The 21,291-nt window shown below is 35.1% G+C and overlaps 3 protein-coding genes across 7 annotated transcripts; 2 read left to right on the forward strand and 1 right to left on the reverse strand.

Moving 5' to 3' along the window:
- The first annotated feature begins 1,281 nt into the window (after positions 1–1,281).
- On the forward strand, positions 1,282–13,608 carry LOC107610166 (exocyst complex component SEC3A-like). Of its 2 annotated transcripts, XM_088493460.1 has the most exons (26): positions 1,282–1,854; positions 2,445–2,515; positions 3,058–3,138; positions 3,300–3,367; positions 3,460–3,562; positions 3,868–4,025; positions 4,307–4,424; positions 4,793–4,897; positions 5,847–5,948; positions 6,041–6,178; positions 6,500–6,628; positions 6,718–6,798; positions 6,913–6,987; positions 7,628–7,801; positions 7,881–8,010; positions 8,111–8,193; positions 8,653–8,823; positions 8,934–9,013; positions 9,862–9,943; positions 10,827–10,924; positions 11,072–11,180; positions 11,274–11,345; positions 11,835–11,900; positions 12,509–12,598; positions 12,887–12,999; positions 13,177–13,608. In XM_088493460.1, the coding sequence occupies exons 1-25, from the start codon at positions 1,677–1,679 to the stop codon at positions 12,995–12,997; spliced, it is 2,673 nt and encodes an 890-aa protein (XP_088349586.1). In that variant the 5' UTR covers positions 1,282–1,676; the 3' UTR covers positions 12,998–12,999; positions 13,177–13,608. The 2 variants fall into 2 exon arrangements, with proteins under 2 accessions (XP_088349586.1, XP_088349587.1); XM_088493461.1 differs by lacking the exon at positions 12,887–12,999 and having other exon boundaries at positions 13,177–13,525.
- A 163-nt stretch (positions 13,609–13,771) lies between these two features.
- Positions 13,772–15,940, reverse strand: LOC107610167 (uncharacterized). Its single transcript, XM_016312261.3, has 4 exons — positions 15,625–15,940; positions 15,152–15,451; positions 14,567–14,907; positions 13,772–14,076 (listed from the first exon to the last, which is right to left on the reverse strand). The coding sequence occupies exons 1-4, from the start codon at positions 15,779–15,781 to the stop codon at positions 13,858–13,860; spliced, it is 1,017 nt and encodes a 338-aa protein (XP_016167747.1). The 5' UTR covers positions 15,782–15,940; the 3' UTR covers positions 13,772–13,857.
- Positions 15,941–16,519: 579 nt separating this feature from the next.
- LOC107610168 (uncharacterized) lies at positions 16,520–18,885 on the forward strand. Of its 4 annotated transcripts, none has more exons than XM_088494341.1 (6): positions 16,520–16,668; positions 16,786–16,843; positions 16,984–17,352; positions 17,829–18,169; positions 18,259–18,507; positions 18,646–18,885. In XM_088494341.1, the coding sequence occupies exons 1-5, from the start codon at positions 16,591–16,593 to the stop codon at positions 18,484–18,486; spliced, it is 1,074 nt and encodes a 357-aa protein (XP_088350467.1). In that variant the 5' UTR covers positions 16,520–16,590; the 3' UTR covers positions 18,487–18,507; positions 18,646–18,885. The 4 variants fall into 4 exon arrangements, with proteins under 4 accessions (XP_088350467.1, XP_016167748.1, XP_088350466.1 ...); XM_016312262.3 differs by having other exon boundaries at positions 18,649–18,885; XM_088494340.1 differs by having other exon boundaries at positions 18,259–18,381.
- The last annotated feature ends 2,406 nt before the right edge of the window (positions 18,886–21,291 follow it).

Raw genomic sequence — 21,291 nt, forward strand, 5'->3', positions numbered from 1 at the left:
CAGGACGCCACCTCTCAACGAACGCACTAACCAGTGGCTCATCCAACCAGAACCATTGGCTGTTTAGCCTGGCCAAATGGTACAATCCAGCCCTCTCTAAATACGGGATGATCCTTTCATGCATGGGCATATTCTATTGCCGTCTCACACTGTATATACACCTAGTGGGCTGCACAGAACAACAAAGAAATACAGAGTCCAATTAAATTCTCCTATCCTTAAAAAAATTTTCATATCTAACTGGATACAAATATCTTAAACCATCAACAAATTCTCCTATATATAAAAAAATCCCTAGTCACGATAGTAAAAATAACAACACACATACTTTAATAAATAACAGCCAGAAATGTTAAAATATTATAAAGCTTTAAAATTTAAAACTTCATATCATACAAATGCCCTAACCAAACTAAAATAATTCATTAACGTCAACTATCCCTTTCCCTAAACTAAACCAACACCATGTAGCATAACATTCATTGAAGGGATTTGAAATTCAGCTAAGTAGTCATATTTATAACTTAACAAGAAAAACTCAAAATACTAAACCAAAACCAGTAAACTAACATCCTAGCATGCGAAGCCTAATTTCAAACTAGAGAGAATAATCTATAAATTCTAATTCGTCTACCTAACCTACCATTTTTCTGACTAACATATGCAAAGCCTAGAAAAAAATAAATGTTAACTAACCTCGTCACTAATAGAACCGGCAATATGCGCAACACCGTTCAGTCGGTACAGGGTCCTGCCTGCCATGATAACTCGCCAGAAGTCGCCGCTGAGATACCTCGGACCCGCTCTCAACTTGCTCTGACCTCTCTCTAGAATTTCCTCTCTCTAAAAAACTCTACAAACCCTCTAAATGCATAATCCGTGGCTACAACCACAGTTTATATAGGCAGCACACTACACGTAAACTGCTATAGCCTATAGCAGTTTACACTCACACACTCACACACATAAACCGCGGCTGGTTGTAGCGGTTTATGCACACCTGTAAACTGCTACTGCCAGTAGCGGTTTATATAAAATAGTGAAACAATGTATTTGCGTATTAAAATTGGAAACAATGCATTTACGTAAATATTGAAGGTGAAACAATTTAATAACGTAAATTGCCCTATTTTAAATTATTTTATATTTTTTATTTATATAAAATTGAGTTACCCAGTTTAATTTGTGATCCATGGATTAAATCAGTAATTCAGTACCGGTTTAATTACTAGTTGGGTTCTAACAAGTATGGTGTGCACACAACACATGCATGCTTTAAGGGCCAACGTCCCCCTTCCTCTCTTTCTCACCTCTTCCCAGCGCAGCCATACCCAACCCCTCGCCATCACCATAACCTCGCATCACCATCACCTTGCAACCAGAGATCAACAATGCGGCCCTCCTCCCTTCTTTTTCTTCCTCCCCTTCTTCTCATCTTTTCTTCTTCTCCCTTGACCGAGCACCGCCGCCGCTAATCAGCCCCTGCCGCGCGCTCTCCCTTTTTCCTCCCGTCAGTCTGTTCTCTCCGCCGGCCACCCTTCTTGCCGCCACGGTTCCACCTTTTCCCCCCTTCTTCTCTTCTTTTTCTCCTCCTCGCGCAAGCCTTATCCACCGTAGCATTCACCCATCTCCGTCGCCGAACCAAAGCCGCCGCAAGCCCCTTCTCTTGAGAAAAAATGGCGAAATCGAGCGCCGACGATGCTGAGCTCCGGCGAGCATGCGAGGCTGCGATTGAGGGGAAGCAGAAGGTGGTGCTTTCGATCAGAGTTGCAAAGACAAGCGGGGGCTCTGCATGGGGTAAATCTTCCAAGCTTGGCCGCCAAATGGCTAAGCCTAGGGTCCTCGCTCTCTCGAGTACTCTCTCTCTCTCTCTCTCTCTCTCTCTCTCTCTCTCTCTCTCTCTCTCTCTCCATTTAGCATGCGGCTACTCGTATATGAACAAAATCTTGAATCACTATTGAACCTTATGAATTTTGATCTATATTGCCGTTACCAATAACATTCACGTATAGAGCCAAATTTGGACGATTGATAACTCACTAACATTGCAACGTTTCTCCTTAAATCTCAATCCCAAAGTTAGTACGTTATCGAGGTAGCTGGTATTTATATATTCTTGAACAAATATATGTATGTACTTTGTTGCGTCGTTGATGTATGAATATTGATTAAGAAGACACTAACAGAGAAGTATAATATTCATTCACTTTCATTTCCCTGCGCCGCAGCATTATTTTATTAGTGATTGCAAGTTCTTTTCCCCTTTAGATTCTCCGAACCAACAATGAGCAGGAAAATAGTAGAAGTGCTTTTATTTTATTTTTTGTTTCTTAATTCCAGGTTCGGTAATTGTATGTGATCACTTCACTGTGTGAGACTACTGTAATGATTTGGTTGATTCTAGCTTTGAAGCATTGTTGGTGACAACATGCTATTTTGTGCAGCAAAACAAAAAGGTCACAGGACGAAAGCGTTTCTTCGAGTTTTGAAGTATTCCAATGGAGGAGTTCTCGAGGTAATCATCTGGCTGAAAGGTTAGGGATGCAACCTAATATGCATCCTCAAGCATTAAGCATTTCCCTGACCAACCGCTACTTCAGGTTGAAATCTGAGGAATAAAATTTGTGAGGGGAAGGAGAATTAACACCTCAATTTGTTGAAGCTTGGGTCCATTCAAATAATATTCAACCGTCATTGAGGCACAAAATGGCCTCCGTACTTTTAGTAGTATCATTAGCCAAGTTCCCTTGGTTGTGAATTATTCCCGATATCTCATTCATATTAGTTGGAAAGCATGTTTTTGTTTTTCTTCATCAATGCATAAAGTACTCATGAGGTATAATTTATTAAATCTAGCTACTCCCCATCAGGTGTATCATTAAAAGTGAAGCAATCTTAGACCTTTTTATTGTTAGTATGAGAAACAAATAACTGAAGCTGGCTAGGTTGATCATTCAGAATATGTGGTAGCATAGTCGTTCTCGTCCTTGAATTTCTCTTGTTCATAGCTTCCATCATATTTTTCCTGCTGTGCCTGAGATTTTTTTCTGTGTGTAGCCTGCTAAGATATACAAGCTGAAGCACCTTTCAAAAGTGGAAGTTGTAAGAGAGGATCCCAGTGGATGTACATTTACACTGGTAGTGTTCATAATTTCCTGCTGTCCTAGATATCCATATGTTCTAAAGATAATGTTCTTTGTTGCTGTATCATCTATGTAACTATTTTTAGTTTTGAAGCTTGTTTCTTGATGTCTTTCTGTATCATATATTTCTGAGCTGATTGACTTCATGCCTTCTAGGGATTTGATAACCTGAGAACCAAGAGAACGGCTCCTCCGGAGTGGACAATGCGCAATATTGATGACAGGTTGTATAATTGAGGGAAATGTATACTCCAAGCATGTGGTTTTTATCTTAGGAGTGGAGTTTTGCTCATCATGTCTATTAATTTTCTCTTAGGAATCGCCTCCTGCTTTTGATCTTAAATATCTGCAAAGATATTGGAGGTCGCATTCCTAAGGTTGTTGGCATTGACGTTGTGGAGATGGCTCTTTGGGCTAAGGTGCATAATGATTTTCTAATCTCTTAAACTAGAAGTTGCTTTACAATCATGCTGCAGCTATTGTTTGTTGATGCATTCCTTTTTAGATGGATGTTTAATGAAAATAACTTAGTCTTTTATTACTCTGGAGTTTGGGTGAATTGGGACTTAACTCATTACTGGCCATATGCAGTCCTTGATTTCAAGTTGAGAATGGTTAAACTGCAATGAATTATTATTACTCAAGAATAAATTACTGATAGTTTTTGTATACTGTTGGTTTCTTATATTTTATTTATTTATTTATTTTCACCAATGTGAAATAGGAAAATACATCCACAGTTTCCACTCAAACCCACACAGAAGTAGATGGTCCTGTTGAATCTGCTGCTATTTTTACGACAGAAACAGAACTGAATGTCAATGTCGAAAAGGAACTTGTCTCCCAGGCAGAGGAAGAGGACATGGAGGCTCTTTTGGGGACGTAGGTGCTATCTCTTTGACTTAAATTGTATTTTGAGGTTAAGTGTTTGAGATGACTAAGAACATAATTAGAGCTAAGGCTTCATCATTCAAGCTTTTATTGCAATGTGGCAGAAATGGAAAAGTTCAAATGAAATTATGTACATACAGGGGTTCTGTTATATTTCTATTGTTAAAATAGCTTTTGTCAAGTCAAAACTCTTTTTTCAATACCAATTTGCAGTTATGTCCATGCCATAACTGTTATTTTTCAATAAATTATTTTAGTTCATGACTGTGCAGTTATGTCATGGGAATTGGTGAAGCAGAGGTATTAACTGAAAGGTTGAAGAGGGAGCTGCAGGCTCTTGAAGCAGCAAATGTCCATGCCATTTTAGAAACTGAACCTTTAATAGATGAGGTATAATTTTTATTTGAGTTGATCACCTTTCTTTTGCTGGTATTACCATACCATTTACCGCATGTTACTGTAAAAAGACCACTTGATTAATAGATTACAGACTGAACAAATCCTTTGTTCTGCCTAAGCTATCATAATTGTTTAAACACCATCTTGTGTTGAATTATTTTGCTCATCGATTGCTTTGTCCCCTTTCTAAACCTTCAAACTTAGTGCTGGTATTTTAAGCTGTACTTTCATGTTGCTATTTTCACTTAAAAATCTCAGCTGTTTCGTCTTACGGGTATTCATTTTTCTCAAAATTAGTTATAGATAGGAGTATATTTGAACATGTTTTAATGTAGCACATACTAATTTGTGCCTTTCAGGTATTGAAAGGGATTGAGGCAGCAACGAATTGTGTGGAAGACATGGATGAATGGTTAGGCATGTTCAATGTGAAACTTCGACACATGAGGGAGGATATTGAATCGGTAAGCACTTCATGTTGGGAGAACAGTTTGCTTAGTAAGAAATTACTCTCTAGTTAACTTGTCATTTTTTACTCTAATTCTTCATCGTCCATTCATAGTTTCTTGTCTAAAACGCCGTCTGACACATGCAACAGTTTTGTAGTTTTATTATTGATCCAACCTCTGCGTTTATTTTCATAAAAGGAATTATATCAGAGATGTAATGTAAAGAGGATAAGTTATACTCAGATAGCTACATCTCTAAAACTTGAGGGAAATATTATGTAACATTGCATGGCAACCCTTTTAATATCAGCATTACTGTTCTTTTAAATAGTTTCTATTTTGTGTTATAAAATTCTTCTCCCAGAATCAGTACCTAGAGTGATGTGAAAATGAAAAAAGTAAGTAGGAGAATCAAGCTAAGTAAACTTATATTCCCTGGTATTTGTGTCATGCATAGCTCTTATCATGTTTAATTGTTTACACTCGAACTTCCACTTTCACCAGGAATATACTACCTGTAGTAATGTAGTTTGATATTTTTAGTGAATCTCAGTCTGAGGTATGTCCTTTCCAAATGGAGTAGTTTGTGTTAGTTTAAAATAAACAATAATAATAATAATAAAAAAACTCTCTACAATTTGATTGGAGCATAATCCTCCTGTCTTGAAGTTGATTTCTTTGGCAAGCTCCGAACAGCTTCTTTTGCATAAGATTTAGGCATTCTGTTTCAAAGGTCATGGTCAATTCAGGGCTTTTGTTACATATTTGTTGAGAAGATGTGTACCTTTTACTCCATTGTTGTTTCCTTTTCTCTCTTTCTGTTTTCTGTTTTTCTTTTTATATTTATAAGCTGAATTTATTATCTTCCTATCCCTTCATAATTATCCTCTTTATGCTTTAGCGAATTTCTTTTAAAAATAATACCGAGTTCTTGCATTTTATCCAATGCTTTTATGATATTCAGATCGAAACCCGTAATAACAAGTTGGAATTGCAATCAGTAAATAACAGACGTCTCATGGAGGAGCTTGATGGGCTTCTCCAGATATTGAAAATCCCTCCTGAAGTAAGCCTTCCACTTGCTAACTATTGTGATTTGGGTTTGATGAAAGCTTACTTTGCTTGATATTTATTTTAATGATGTTTCTTTGGGTGTAGCATGAAGCATTTTTGACAGGAGATAAATTTGAAGAACAACAAATGCTTCAAAGTACAGGAGCATTGGAGTGGTTGAGTGATGCTATGCGTGGTATCGTTGCAACTAAAGTAGATCCTGTTTATGGAAATATGACAGCTGTATGTTCTCTTCCTTACTTTCCAATTGCTCAAAACATAGAAAAGCAAGCTGTTGATATCTTGAGAAATTCATGGTACTGTTTGCATTTTTTTATAAAGTACAACAACAGCAGCAAAGCCTTATCCGACTAGGTTTTTGTAAAGTAAAAGGAATTTGATTTAGGGTGAAAGACAACTGATTTTTATTCTTGGTAAAATTTTGATGGGTGCAAGAAGCTGTTTAAGATGTCATATTGTGCAGTGTTGGCTTAGACTAGCATGGCAAATAAGCACAGCACCTAAAGTCATCTGTTTTGATGGTGGTTTCTGCTATTCTTACAGGTTCACGAGAAGCGAGGGGAGCTTCAACTATTAAAGTCTACTTTTGTTTTCAAAGTTACAACATTCTTAAGAAATTATTTCGCTAATTTTGTGGAATTCTTGTTAAAGGATAAAAATAACTTTTCTCAGGTATGGTTTGCATGAATTCTTTATAGAATTGAAAAAAATTCAAGGTCTTGGAATCTTCGGTTTTCATTTTGTTTGCTTTCTCAAAACAGCGTGGACAGTTGAAAAGACCAGATCATTCTGAACTACGGTACAAGTGCAGGACATATGCACGTCTTTTGCAACATTTAAAGGTTCAATTATGGATGAAAATCAATTCCTTCTAAGAATTTTATTTTGCGCACATATTCCTGTTGGGTTATTATTTTTTGTTTTTATCCTTAAATTATCTTGCTGTAAACTTGCAGATGCTTGATAAGAACAGCTTGCTTCAATTGAGGAAAAATTATTGCTCTTCTATGAACTTACTTCTTCGCAGGGAGGTCTGAGATTACAATCTATCACATGCCACATTGATCTGATTCTTTGTTATTTCTTATTCATCTGATTGTAAATTTCTTGCTGTCATGTGTACTTTAATTTCTATTAACCGAGAAGTTGCTGCAGGCGTAGAATTATATTCATTGGTGTGACTATTGTATTATAATCAAGATCTAAACACAGCTAATTTGAAAAAAAGAAGAAAAGAAAAGGAAAAAAGAAGGGGTAATCCATCACTATTATGAAAGGTGTGAAATAACCCAGTGACGGAAAAAAAAAAATCCCAATTTAATCTCTCCTTGCAGTTATAACAAATTTGAGGTTGATTCAGGTAAAGAGGTGAGAGGCCACTGAAGCTGTGGCAGTCTTACACCTTATGGCTGATTATTAGTTTTGCAATTTGGATGACCTGGCTTAGGTATAACTGGGGTGCTCATGAATGCAATGTTATTGAAATTAAGTTTTATAATTAGCTTTCAGCTTGAGTTTTGCTTCCTTGGTATCAACGTGAGCCGATCAGCATCTTCAGTATTCGTGTTTTGTGCCTTGTAGTTTTTAGTTGTGTTCGAGGTCAAATACTTATTTGTTTATTTTGTTTGTATAAAGTACATACAGAGTAAAGTCTCATGAATATTTTTCCAGGCCTGTGAGTTTGCTAATGAAATTCGTGCTAATACCAAAGCGCCTAGAAATGTAGCTGTTTGGCTTGATAGCCCTGCAGGTGCTGGTCAGAACGTAAATTCTGCTGACACTTCTGTAGTTTCTGATGCATACACAAGAATGCTCACAGTTTTTATTCCACTTCTGGTTGATGAGGTGAAAGTTCTTGATATTCACTAATTCTCAAAACTGGTTTAATATTTTGAATGTTTAACTGTTCACAACTTATTTTCAGTGTTCATTTTTTGCACAATTCATGTGCTTTGAAGTTCCTATACATGCTCCTCCAGGAGGAGTTGATGGAGATGATGATAATGATGATGATTTGGGAATCATGGACATTGACGAGAAAGACGGTAAATCTGGTATATACTTTGTTTTCAGCAAATATGCTATGTAAATACGGTTTGACTTTCATCTGTTGTAATCAGTTGTTCCATGATTTAACCATTTATTTACTGACAGGGAAAAATCCTGCAAATCCTCCAAATCCTGAGGAGCTTGCAGCTCTAAATAATTCACTTCAAGATTTGCTTGATGGAATGCAAGTATGAACAGAATGTGCACTATATCTTTTTTAATGTAATTTTTAGCTTCTGATAATTTTGAGATGAAAGGGTGTAAATCCTCTCGTGTTAAATAGTAGCCATGATAGTAAGAAGCTTCTTATATATATATATATATTCTTTCTCCTTTCTTTCTTTCTTTCTTTCTTTCTTTTATTTTTCTTCCCTTTTTTTTCCCCTATTTTGGGTGTGTGTGTGTGTGGCTGTATGTGTGTGTTTTAATATATTGTATTGTTGTCTAGCATAGCTGTTAGGATCAAAATCCAAGAAGATATGGTGATAAAGCCAATTGAATTCTCCAGAGCAGCACTGAATATTTCATTTATAAGTCTAGTAGTTATCAACGTTGTTCACTATAATTGGTCAATTGGACACTTTTGAATGTTTATCATACAATTTCATGCTGTTTAATAAGTTTCCTTTTAATTTATATGATTTCAGGAAGACTTCTATAATGTTATAGATTGGGCATTCAAGATCGATCCTCTACGCTGCATATCAATGCACGGAATAACAGAACGCTATCTCTTTGGTCCAAAAGCTGATGCAGCGGGAGTTGTACGCATTTTGCTTGGCGACCTGGAGTCTCGTATATCTATGCAATTCAGCCGTGTATGCAGATTTATAAGCAATACAATTTTGCCTAATGAATTTAGAGGTTTAGACGATTGAAAAATTGAGTTGCTAATCTAAAGCATTTAACTTGGGTCTCTGTTTTTCAGTATGTTGATGAAGCTTGCCATCATATTGAAAAGTTTGAGCGCAATACTCGCCAGACAGGTGTCTTGCCCTACATTCCCAGGTGAACTAATGAATCATTGCCTACAGAGAATCATTGTTGATGGTGTATTGGTGTCAACAAATTGGCCCATCAGGCATTAGTTTATGTGGATTTGGGAAATGTAATGGTTCCACCCAAATTCGGACTTAAAATTATGAAACTCAAAATTCAGATTTTCATGAAGAGTCAGTGCTTTTGGAGCTATTGTAGTTGCATTCTACTTTTTAGAATCAAAATCAATTTGCAGGATCAGAAATCAATTAAACAATCAATAAGTATTTAATGACCAAATTGTTCTTTTACCATCTGATTTCCTTTCATACTTAAACTAATATGTATGCAATTTACTGAATTTAGATATGGCCTTACTGTAATCAATTAGGTCTGTCCTCAAGATTAAAAACAATATTCGCGACATTATTTTAGCAGATCAATGCACCCCAGCTAGTTGGAATTAGGCTAAGTTATCATCCTTATTTACTAGCTATGAGCACCCAATTATGTGTGTTCATAGAGGTGGAGAGAAAATGGGTTGAGAGAGAAAAAATGGCAAAGATACGGGTGCGGAAAATTAGGTACTGTTTTCCAGCAATGTGTCTGTAATATTATGTCAAGTAAGGAATGCCTGTAGACGTGTGCACATATACAACCCCATATTGTCTATTAGTTTAGTTGGAAATCATGTGAAACAAATTAGACTTCTGTTTTTTTCTTCTTAAGAACAAAACTGGAAGACGAAATCATCCTTCCTATGTTCTCTTTGTTTAGGTAGCCCTTAAAGGCCGCTACACATTTACCTCCAGTCTCTATTTAATTTGTAAAGTCTAACATCAACTTAGGTACTAATACTTTTTTAATTTTGCACATAGATTTGCAACCCTTGCAACACGGATGGAGCAGTACATCACAGGACAGTCGAGAGACCTCGTTGACCAAGCATACATGAAATTTGTAAGTGAGCACTGTCCTTTCTTGAGATGACTCTAATAATACTTCCCTTAGAAACCTAGAAATCTAGTTGGTTTCTCTTAGGCATTTGCTTCCCAAAGTTGATAGTAAAATAAGTGGCAGAGCTTAGACTATTTTGGATTTAACAGTAAGGTGCATAGATCAAGCAGAGGTATATAGTCCAGCGATTACAAATTTAACGATGGTTGGCACCACCTTTTTTCTCCTTTAACAAGCATCAGAATGCTGATTAACTAAATATGAAACGTTGTCTTCCTTCACATTAATTGTGTGTGTGCGTGTGTATAGTTTTTTTTTTTCTCCTTTATAGAGAAAAGTATAAGAAGTTTTGTCCTTTTCCTTACAAAAAGGGGGTTAAATTCAATAAATCATGCAAGGAATAGACCCTGTTTCTTTTTTTTTTTTTAACATATGATATACCATGCTTCCATATGATCTGTGTTTGACAAGAAGTTGATATAGTTTCTAAGTAAAAAATTGTTCATCTTGGATCTAGTTTGCTAAATTTTAATTTTCGTCTATTCCTTCCCTTGGAAACTAGTACTTTTTATTTATTCATTATCGATTTAGATACTGATGCGTTCATTGCAAATGAAGAATCAATAGTTCTAGTCCTCTTCAGTAATCATGTTGATAGATACTATAGTGAATATTGTTTACCGATTACCCTCTTTGTCTGCGCTTGAAGTATTTAATCATCTTTTTAAAACTTCATTTATTTTATTTCCAAACTCTTTCGTTTGATTTTATTCTTCTATGGAGTGTATCATTTCTTGTGTATTTCTTCTCTTCATCTCGATAAGATTCTTCTTTTATCCAAAACATATTTGCTATAACTTTTGCTGGTGGGATTGTTGCTTGACAGGTCACCATAATGTTTGTAACTTTAGAAAAAGTTGCACAAGCAGAGCCAAAATATGCAGATATATTTCTTTTTGAGAATTATGCCGCCTTTCAAAACAGGCAAGTTCTTTTATCATTGATTCATTCCCTCTTTTCAGGAAGAGGCTCAAGGCTGTCATACAATTTTTCCTTCTTCTCGTTATATTGAATTTGTCAGGGAAACAGAAGCCAATTTTCATTTTTCACTATTTGTTCACTTTTGCCCAGTTTGTATGACCTTGCCAATGTTGTGCCCACTTTGGCCAAGTTTTACCATCAGGCTAGTGAAGCCTACGAGCAAGCTTGCTCACGCCACATTAGTATGATTATCTACTATGTAAGGATTTTATTATCTATTTCTATCGTTTTGCTGATCATGAATTATGGATTTTAGAACACAATTCATCATTCCATTTTTTGCACTGTGAAGCAATTTGAACGCCTCTTCCAGTTTGCTCGAAAGATTGAGGACCACATAAGCAATAATGTTCAACTCGAAGAGGTTTGTTATATAGCATCTCTTACATTAATTGCGGTAGTTCAAACATTAATTTCTCGGCATCATGGATCACCTTCCCTTCTTACTGCTCAAATCAGTCTGTAGTTTTCTGTTTATATGAGCGAGCTTGTAAAATTTAGGCCGCTACACTGAGCTATACATTTGTCATCTCCTCTTCCACTTCTCTGCGATCCAATTCCTAAAAATATAATATTGTTATGTGATGGTTGTAATCATCTTCAAATTGACCTGATATCTATCCTATTTTTATTTTCTTATCCCCTTATGAGTGCTATCAGATTTAGTGCACACCATAATATATATGGGCTTAAAGGGAACATAGTTGTACATCCGTATCTCCAAAGTTGTCATTTAAATACCCCCTCCAAAAAAGAGAGTTGTAGTTTGAATTTGATACTAAACTCTACATTTCTATCGTGGACAACTCATTTTCTAATTTGACAATTCTTTGATGTTCTGCATCAATTTCAGATTGCTTTCCAAGTTGGGATGTCAAAATCAGATCTACGGAAGACGCTAAAAGCCAGTTTATCTGGGGTAAATTGGTGCCTATCTTCTAAGTTGCATTGCTAGTGCCAAATATGAATACAGATATGGGGTGCAAATTTTTTCCAAGAGATCTATTATATAAAATTGTAAATTACAAAGAAAAAATAAATTAATTAATATACAAATATAACTTGAATAATATTCGAGTAAAAGTATCTATATTAAGATATAATTTGAAAGAATTGTATACTAATTTGTTTCAACTAAACATAAAATGAGTAATTTAATTATAAGATTAGACATTTTATGAATATTAATTTATATTTAGATATTATTTTATTGTAATATTTGTATAAAAGGTCGAATACCTAAGCCTGTAAGCCATTAAAAAGTACCTTTGCCACATAAGGAATATTATATGTATCACTATTGTGCATATATGTTTTATATATCTTCCTTTTTTTATAATAAAAGTGATTGATAAGAAGTGAAATAAAAATTAAAAAAATTGTTTATTATACTTAAAAAAAAATGTACAAAAAAATTGTATACAAAAATAATAAAAACATTATTCCTCTTACAACATGGCCTATCTTTGCTCTAAAAAACTTTCAAACTGGCAAAATTGTGGATCATATCTTTGCTATCCTATATAGGTGGACAAGTCCGTAGCTGCAATGTACAAGAAATTGCAAAAAAATTTAACTTCGGAGGAACTGCTGCCTTCCTTGTGGGAAAAATGCAAGGTACACTTTTTGCTCTTATTGTCTAAAAATAGACCAATAAAAATTCCTCTTATTTCAAAAAAAGAAAAAAGCCAAAAAAGAGAAAAAATAAAAGAAGAAAAAAGTATAAATGAGATAGTACACTTTTTGCTTCTTTATTTTAATTATTTTTATTTTTTTTTTTTTTTTTTGTGCTCAAGTTGATTCACATTTAAGAAAATGAAATTTGTTTGTTTCGATTTTGGAACATTTCTCCTAAAACTATGTAACACTCAACAATTTTTTATTGTCTCCCCAAAACTATTGCAGAAAGATTTCCTTGCTAAGTATGAAAGTTTTGCCTTTCTTGTCGGTAAGATATACCCTACCGAATCAATCCCTTCTATAACAGAGATGAGAGACCTTTTAGCCAACATGTAAAGGTTCGTGTGTGTATATACATTTTTCCCATTTTTATTTTATGTCTAATCATTTTTTTCCTTGCAATGTAGTTTGATTTCTTATACATTTCTGAGTAAACCGTATGGTTTACGTGATACAAAACAAGGTTTAGTTGATGGATTGATTAGTAAAAAAAACATTGTCAACTTTTTTTCCAGGAAATGAGAAAGTGGCTGTTGAAGATACGAGCGACTCATTGGACTCCTTACCAAGAGTTTGCACTTAATGTTTCCCGTCAAATGGATCATCTCATGTGCCATATGTGATCGTCGGGTTGGAAGCATTGAAGATGGAACAAATGATTTGCATTCTATAGATGATGCGGTCTTATTCTTATATAAGTCGTTGATTGAAGAGTTCTCAAAACTTGAATACCATTACAGAACTATTGCTGTACCCATGCTATATGCTATATGATATATGAAAGGAATCAAGTCTCTCTTGTTACATAAACAAAAAATTCATTGTTTGATGTGCACATCAGTCCTTAGATATATATACCTTCTTTCCTTTAATGGAGTCGCTACTTTAGCTTCTGATCCAGAATGCTAATTGTTTGCAAAGAAAACCAAGTTATTAATGTTATGACACATTTTCTCCGATGGTTTTGAGAAAAGATGAATTGAAATTCTCTGAAAAGAAGGATTGCATTTACATATTCTGAGAAAAAAAAAATGCATTCACCTTTTACGCATGAATAAAAGGACATACCTTAACAAGAAATTTAAAGATGAAAGGAGAGCACAAGGATACTTTTTAATGGAAAGGATTTCATTGATATTGATAAATTAATAATGATATCCCGCAAATTCATGCAATATACTCTTCTACAAGCCTACTCAATAATTGTCTGCTACAGGCCTAGAAGGGAAAAGCCTCACAAGAAATGTCATCAATGACCAAAGGCACACCATCCCTAGTAACTGAAAGGTCACCATGATTGCAAACAGAGCTCCACTTCGTTCCTTCACTGCTGGTGTGGAAGGAAGCTCCCTCATAGCAAACAACAATATCTCAGCAAAATTAGCCGCTTTTGAAACCTGATACATTCTATATACCTGCCAAATCAATTCAAAAAGTAGCGTTAATAAAACCAGTTACCGGGAAAAAGAACTTGTTTGGGAAACTTGCAATAAGACCTCTCCTTGAAAATAATCATGTTTGGGTAAAAATTGAAAAACATATTATAATATGAAAACTATTATAATTCAAAAACAATATTTTGAAACTTAACAATAACAAGCAAAAGTTGATTAGTTTGAAATTGTAGGTTTTACCATTTCGACCCAAAGTATCACATATTACATAATATAAAAAATTATTTCATATCTACTTTTGTAACTATACCATTTCAGAAAACAGTTTTCATATATTCCAAACACAATTGATTATGTTAACTACTTTTCAGCTAAAATATGCAAACATAATTTGATTATCATGTAATCTTCAAAAGCAATTACACCAATAAGGATTATTGAATAGGTTTTAATTTTTCAAGTATACTCTCCGCTCATCAGGCAGAAAAGGAATCTCATTAAACAGACAAACCTCAAATATAATTGGGACTATAGGCCAGCAAGATGACTCGCGTTGGTTCAAATATGTCTCGAACGCAATTTGAGCAACACAACCAACTAAAAATGGACCTATAGTCACAATAGCTTCCAGGGAAACCACTGACCAGGTCATGTACAACAGAAGGACAGGAACAATAATCTTCAGACCCGTTGTGAAGATGGCAGAGTATAGGTATCCTTTGAGGCCAGTGATGAGACCCCATCTTTTTGAGCTAAACTCCAAATAAGGATTCTGGACATTATCAGCCACGAGCAGAAATGTAGCAAATCCAATGTAGAACAAGATCTCGGAAAATAATGAACTCACAATATCTGCAACATATTAACAAATGTGTATAAAATAAAACTTCTCTCCCATCCTATACAAGTTTTCAAAAAACAAAACCCAGAGTACAAGTATAATAGAAATAATGAGATGGCAGTCAATAGTTTTCTATCAACAAGATCAAGTAACTGTGACAATTCTACTTTCAAACAACCCAATTTCAAGCACGAGACAGAAAGGTAATAGGTCTTAACTCAAACACATTTAACAGAAGGCACAAAGTTCTTTTACCTACTAGTCTCGGATCCTTAATGAAAGCCTCAACCACATCCCTGAGAAAAAATCGCGGCAGAATCAAACAGGATATGAATGCAGCAGGAGCTAAAAGCCAGAAAAAAGAGTTGTCCTTTTTTTCAAAGGAGGCATTTTTCGATTTTCCTCCTTCTACCGACGGGAATGTCATCCCATGAAAAGAACAGGAGCCTGATTTACCACTTACTAGCTCCACCTCATCATCAGAAGTAACAAATACATTAGAATCAGATGCATGCATAAGAGAAATTGAAGGCCATGTATCTACCCACTTCAAACCTGAAATCAAAATGTTAAATTTGATGAATGATTGGGACTTGGGAGACCCAAAACGCTACAAAAAAAAAAAAAGAAGAAGAAAAAACTCAGCTCATTTATTTATTTATGTTAGTATTTTATTTCAACGCAGCGCATAAGCAATGCAATAAAAAGAGAGAAAAAAAAAGGTGTACATTTGGACGCGCATGCAAAGCTCAAACTTGGTGTCTGAAATCTGAATGTGGTGCGAGTTCCAGGCGCTTGTGGATTACTACTCACTGAGATAATACGGCGATTAGAGAATTGGAGAGGTTGAGAGGGAAGACTACAGCAAAGGGCACCAAGTTCCATCCCTTCAATTTAGGGTTTTAGAAAACAACGAGCTTTGCCACCTTAAACCTCTCACTCCCTCACCCCTGTCACCATTCACTTGCCGTAAGTAATTCACGGGCACAGTAATGTCAAGAAAGCAAATTTGTTTTTCGTCTCTGTCCATTATCTACACCCCAAAAGAAAAGTCTTATAAAAATTAAATTTTTTATTATCTTAAAAATTTTTGAAAATGGTTTTCGTCAATATTTCTTAATACTTAAATAAATTTTTAATAAATTTTATTATAAAATAATTAAATATGTAATAAAAAATTTTAAATAAATTAATTATTTTTAAATAATAGATAAATTAATCAATATATAAAATTAATAATTAAATAATTTAATATACCTAATTATATTATCAATTAATAATTTTAAATCATTAACTCTATTTAAAAATTACTATACCTAAGTTTTTACTATTTTTGAAATCTTTTAGGATAATAAAATTTTCTAACACAAACATGATTTTTTTTTCAAAAATAATGAAATTTGAATTTGCAATTTCTAAGAAAATATAAAAAAAATATATAATTTGAACTATAACTCTTAGTACCAACATGATTGAAAGCATACAAATTTAAATTAAAAATTTTGCACGAAAAATCGACAAGTAAAATCCCTATTTGAAGTAACTATAAATAATTTTTAATTTAAATTTAATAAAATTTGTTGGGTGAGAAAAGTTTTACAATGGTACTAGTAAACACTAGAACTGAAACTTGAAAGTATCGGACTAACGACTGAGTGAGGATAGTAAGGTAAGGGGTTAAGGTGGAAGAAGGGATGGAACTTCGAACCCTTTGTTGTGGTCTTACCTCTCAGCCTCTCCAATTCTCTAATCATCATCGTCGTTTAACCTCAGTACGTTCATATTGTAAAACTTAATCCACGCCTCCCTATCAATTTCTCATCTTTCCATAGCAACTCTTCTCTTCCTTTTTTCTCATTTTTTTTTCACTTGTCACCGTTTCTTGGCAGTCACAAGCGCTTCGAACCCGCGCCCCATTCGGATTTCGGTTTGCAGACACATCCAAATGTACGTTCTTCTTCTTCTTCTTTCTCCCACTAATTTCACTGCATTCTACTGTTTCAGTTTCTAAGATTATTTTTTTCTATTGAATTTGTTGTTTAGCATTTACATCAAAATCATTCAGCATAGAAACTCTTTGATTTCAGGTTTGAAATGGGTGAGTAAAGGGCCTCCATATTTGGAATTGGATAGATTCCAAAGGCCTCTTCTAATGCACGCTTCTGATTCAAATGTAAATGGTGGGTTGGAGGTTCGCCCAAACCGAAATTCTAGTGTAGCGGTTACTAGTTATAATGGGATAGAACCATTTCGAGGTAAACCAGGCTCTGTTTCGTTCTACGGTATTACATTCCAGTCTGTTGAAGAAGGGAAGTTGGAATCTGCACCCTTTGAAAAAGAGGAAAGCTCATACTTCTGGCTTTTAGCTCCTGTTGTGCTCATATCCTCTTTGATTTTGCCACAGTTCTTTATTGGAAATGTAGTTGAAACTTTCTTTAACGATGTGATCCTAGTAGGTATATTTCTTGACCTTTGCATTTTTCTTACTTTCTTTGCATATTATTATTCATGTGTTGATTCTGTCAACAGGAAGTTTATAGTTATTGGCCTGATATAGACATATAGTTGCAGGCTGAAAACCCAAGATAAAAACCATAATTTCTTTCAAGTAATCATATTTCTTAATGCCGATGCAATCTCTAGTTCTGTTTGAACTTCAAATACTATGAATAAATAACCTAACCTTCAATGTCAAGGTAACATCAGGGGAAGAAAAAGTCAAAGAACTTAGATAGTTTAGTTAGTTACTTGAATAGCTAAGAAATTCTTAAGAGGAAATCACAAGATACGTGAAGTGTTGATCCCATGGGATTGTGGACATGTTATTGCACATTCTTTTGGATTATATTTTCTGGATTTGTATGTAGGAAAATTGTTAGATGTTGGTGAGAAGTATCTCTTTATACACATTTCTGCTGCCAACAAACTGCAGATGTTATGAGTTCATTCTTTGTTGAGGCCACATTCTACATTGGACTTGCAATATTTCTGCTTGTGACTGATCGCGTCCAGAGGCCATATTTGGAGTATAGCTCAAAAAGATGGGATCTGATCACCGGCCTCAGAGGATACCGTCACTCTGCCGCCTTCACAATGGGTTTGAAGATTGTTGTTCCTCTCGCTCTTCTGTGGATGACTTCACCAGTGATTCCCATGGCAACTGTTGTGGCTATAACCCCCTTTTTAGTCGGCTGTGTTGCTCAAATTGCATTTGAGAGATTTTTGGACAAGCGTCGGACATCATGCTGGCCCCTAGTCCCAATTATCTTCGAGGTTTATTTATTTATTTATATATGTGTGCGTGCGCTCTCTTGCAATTTTCACATTGATTTTTAGCTAACATTGATCAATTGGTTTGACAGTTATTCAGACTGTATCAGCTTACAAGGGCAGCTAATTTTGCGGAGAGGTTGATGTTCTCTTTGAAGGGACTTGCTTTGACACCAGAAGTGCTGGAACGAACTGGAGCTTTATTTGCAATGATGGTAACCTTCCAAGCACTGGCGATTTTGTGCATTTGGTCATTGATGACGTTTCTTTTGAGGCTTTTCCCTTCTAGCTCTAGGCATGTACTAGAAAACAATTACTGAGTTGGATTTCGGAAGATTATTGTATGTATTCTATTTAGTTGATATCTTTGTTAAGAGTAACTTATATGCAAGCCTTTTTCATAAAAAAGGTTGTATACATTTTGTGCAGTCCTGAACCTACAAACTGAAAGGCACTTTTTTAATTTTGATATGGGGTAGCAGGTGGTGTATCGCATGGTTATGGGGTCTATGGTGCTTCACGCCGCTGTGATGGAGGTGTCAAACAAATCGGACGGTCCGATGAGAGGGGAAGTAATCGGATGGTCCGATTACTGAAATCGGCGGGTGCACAAATTGGACCGATTTGCGTACCGAAGACGTGGCGCGCATGCAGCTCTCCCCAGTGCATCACACTCCTTAAGCTTCGTTACACTCTTTTCCACCATCACTTTCACTCTCACCCTTCTCACTATCCGAAACCCACCCCAACACCACTTCTCCCTTCATTTCTTCCATTGTTTGGACCACCAAAAACACCATCAACAATTCAAAAACAATGCCTAGAGGACCAAAAATAAAAGAAGTTAATCAACTGGAGTTTCATTTGTTAATTATCTTGGAATTATGTAAGTTTTTATTATTAAATATTTTGATTTATTAAAAATAGTAATGATGTATATAGATTTAAGAAGAAATATTATTGTATGTATAATATTATTTTTTATTGTTAGAAATAGTGTTTAGATATTTAATTATTTATTGTTAGAAATAGTGTTTAGATATTAATTAAAGATTTAATAAAATAAATTTAGAAATTTTTTGATTGAGCTAATTATTGTTATAAATAGTGTTTAGATATTTAATTAACGATTAACAATTTGTTGTTGTGTGGTAGTTATATATTTAATTAATATGTTTTTTCTATTGTATTGTAGTGGAAATGAAAATTTTAAAATTTGATGAATATAATAATTAATTATTCATAGTTAGTAGTAATTACGGTATATTATTATTATAGTTGCATGAAACCGATGTCGAATAAGGAATAATAATAATAATAATTAGTGGTAGTGTAATTTAATTAATGAATTATGTTAGTAATAATAAACACCAGTGTGGGTGTTGTGAATATGTATTGATGATTATGATTGAGTATAACTTGAGCTGGAGATGCATGACAGAGGGACAGTCCAATGGTTAACTACCAGGATTTGTCGGGTTGGCTTTATAACCGACAGGTGAGACTCATCAGCCATTAGGACAGGCATACATCATATGCATTATATTTGAATTGTTTGGAATGCCTAATTGACTGCATAATACTTGCTAATTGTATAAATGCTGTATCTGCTTCCTATTTGTGCACTTTCTTGTTGATATAATTGTGTTTGCAATATCAAATTAACGGTGGTGGTTGGGAGGTCTGCAGGATTTGGAAAGGGGAGTGTTAGTTAGACTGAAGACCTTTAGTTAGTTGCCATTTATGATTTAGTCTGTTTATAAGCTTTGATTATCTGTTGGAAGTTCTAGGATTGCCTTCGGCTTTCCCAGGACATTACATGTTAGATATGTGGGTACTGTTACCATACTGAGAACCTCCAGTTCTCACCCATGCGAATTTTGTGATTTTCAGATGCAGGTCGTGAGGCTTCTCGCTGAGGCATGCTGGAGACTTCTGGATTGGCGAAGATCCTTGGTTCTCGAGACTTTATTTTGGTTTTATGTAGATACTTAGTATCTCCACTAAATAATTATATACTGTGTGACTCCTCTTAGAGGTTGTTTTGGAGAACAGGTTTTGGTAGTTTGTCCTTGGGGTTTCCCTTGGGTTTCTTACTTTATGTTTATATATATATATATATATATATATGTACTTTTATGCTTGGGCCGGTTACCTTCGCAAACCGGGTCTTGAGTTTTGATATTCATACCTTTGGCCCTCTCTTGTTTATGTAGTCGCGTGGTTTATCCTTTATCTATTTCGTTACGTTATCGATCGGAGTGTTGTGCTTTTCAAGTTAACGATTTTGTTTTACCCCTTTTCATTCAAAGGCTCCTAGTTATAAACATTTTTCACACTACTATATGTACTAAACTTTTAATTTAGAGGTTGTAATACCTCGCCACCCCTGTCTTATGACTTAAGCATAAGGCTTTGTGTGGTAGGGTGTTACACTAGTTTTCATCATGTTTCCCAAATTGGAGTCGTCCAATGTCAGTCAGTACTGATTAATACTTTAATCGAGAGATGGCAGCCTGAGACTCAAACATTTTATTTTCTAGTTGGTGAGTGTGCTGTGACATTGGAGGATGTGGCGATAATTCTTGGTCTTTTGACAAATGGTCTTCCAGTTCCAGGATCGATCTTGAGTAGTTATGAGGTCTTAGAGACCGAATGCTTGCACCAATTTAGTATTGCACCTAGGAAGACAAATTATAGAGGAAGCGTCATAAAGTTGACATAGTTTCTGGGATTGAAAGATCATTTAGTCTTGACTGATGATATTCACATTCAGAGGTACGTAAAGTGCCACATAATTTTATTATTTGGGACCATTCTGTTTGGAGACAAGTCTGGAGCAACGGTTCACTTGAAGTTTCTGCCGTTGCTCCGTAACTTCCCTGGTATCATAGAATTTAGTTGGGGATCGGCATGCTTGACACACCTGTATAGAGCATTGTGTAAGGCATCTCGTGTTGACTGCAAGGAGATCGATGGTCCACTGACACTTTTGCTTACCTGGGCTTAGATCCGTCTACTGTTTCTTGCATCGATTCCCAGTAATCCTTGGCTCTTGATTGCAAATAGGTAAAATTAATTACTTTCTGCTTTGAAATAGTGTAGCACATTGTATTGTATTTTTA

Source organism: Arachis ipaensis, chromosome B7, assembly GCF_059453495.1.
Source record: "Arachis ipaensis isolate K30076 ecotype BB chromosome B7, ASM5945349v1, whole genome shotgun sequence".
Lineage (NCBI taxonomy): Eukaryota > Viridiplantae > Streptophyta > Magnoliopsida > Fabales > Fabaceae > Arachis > Arachis ipaensis.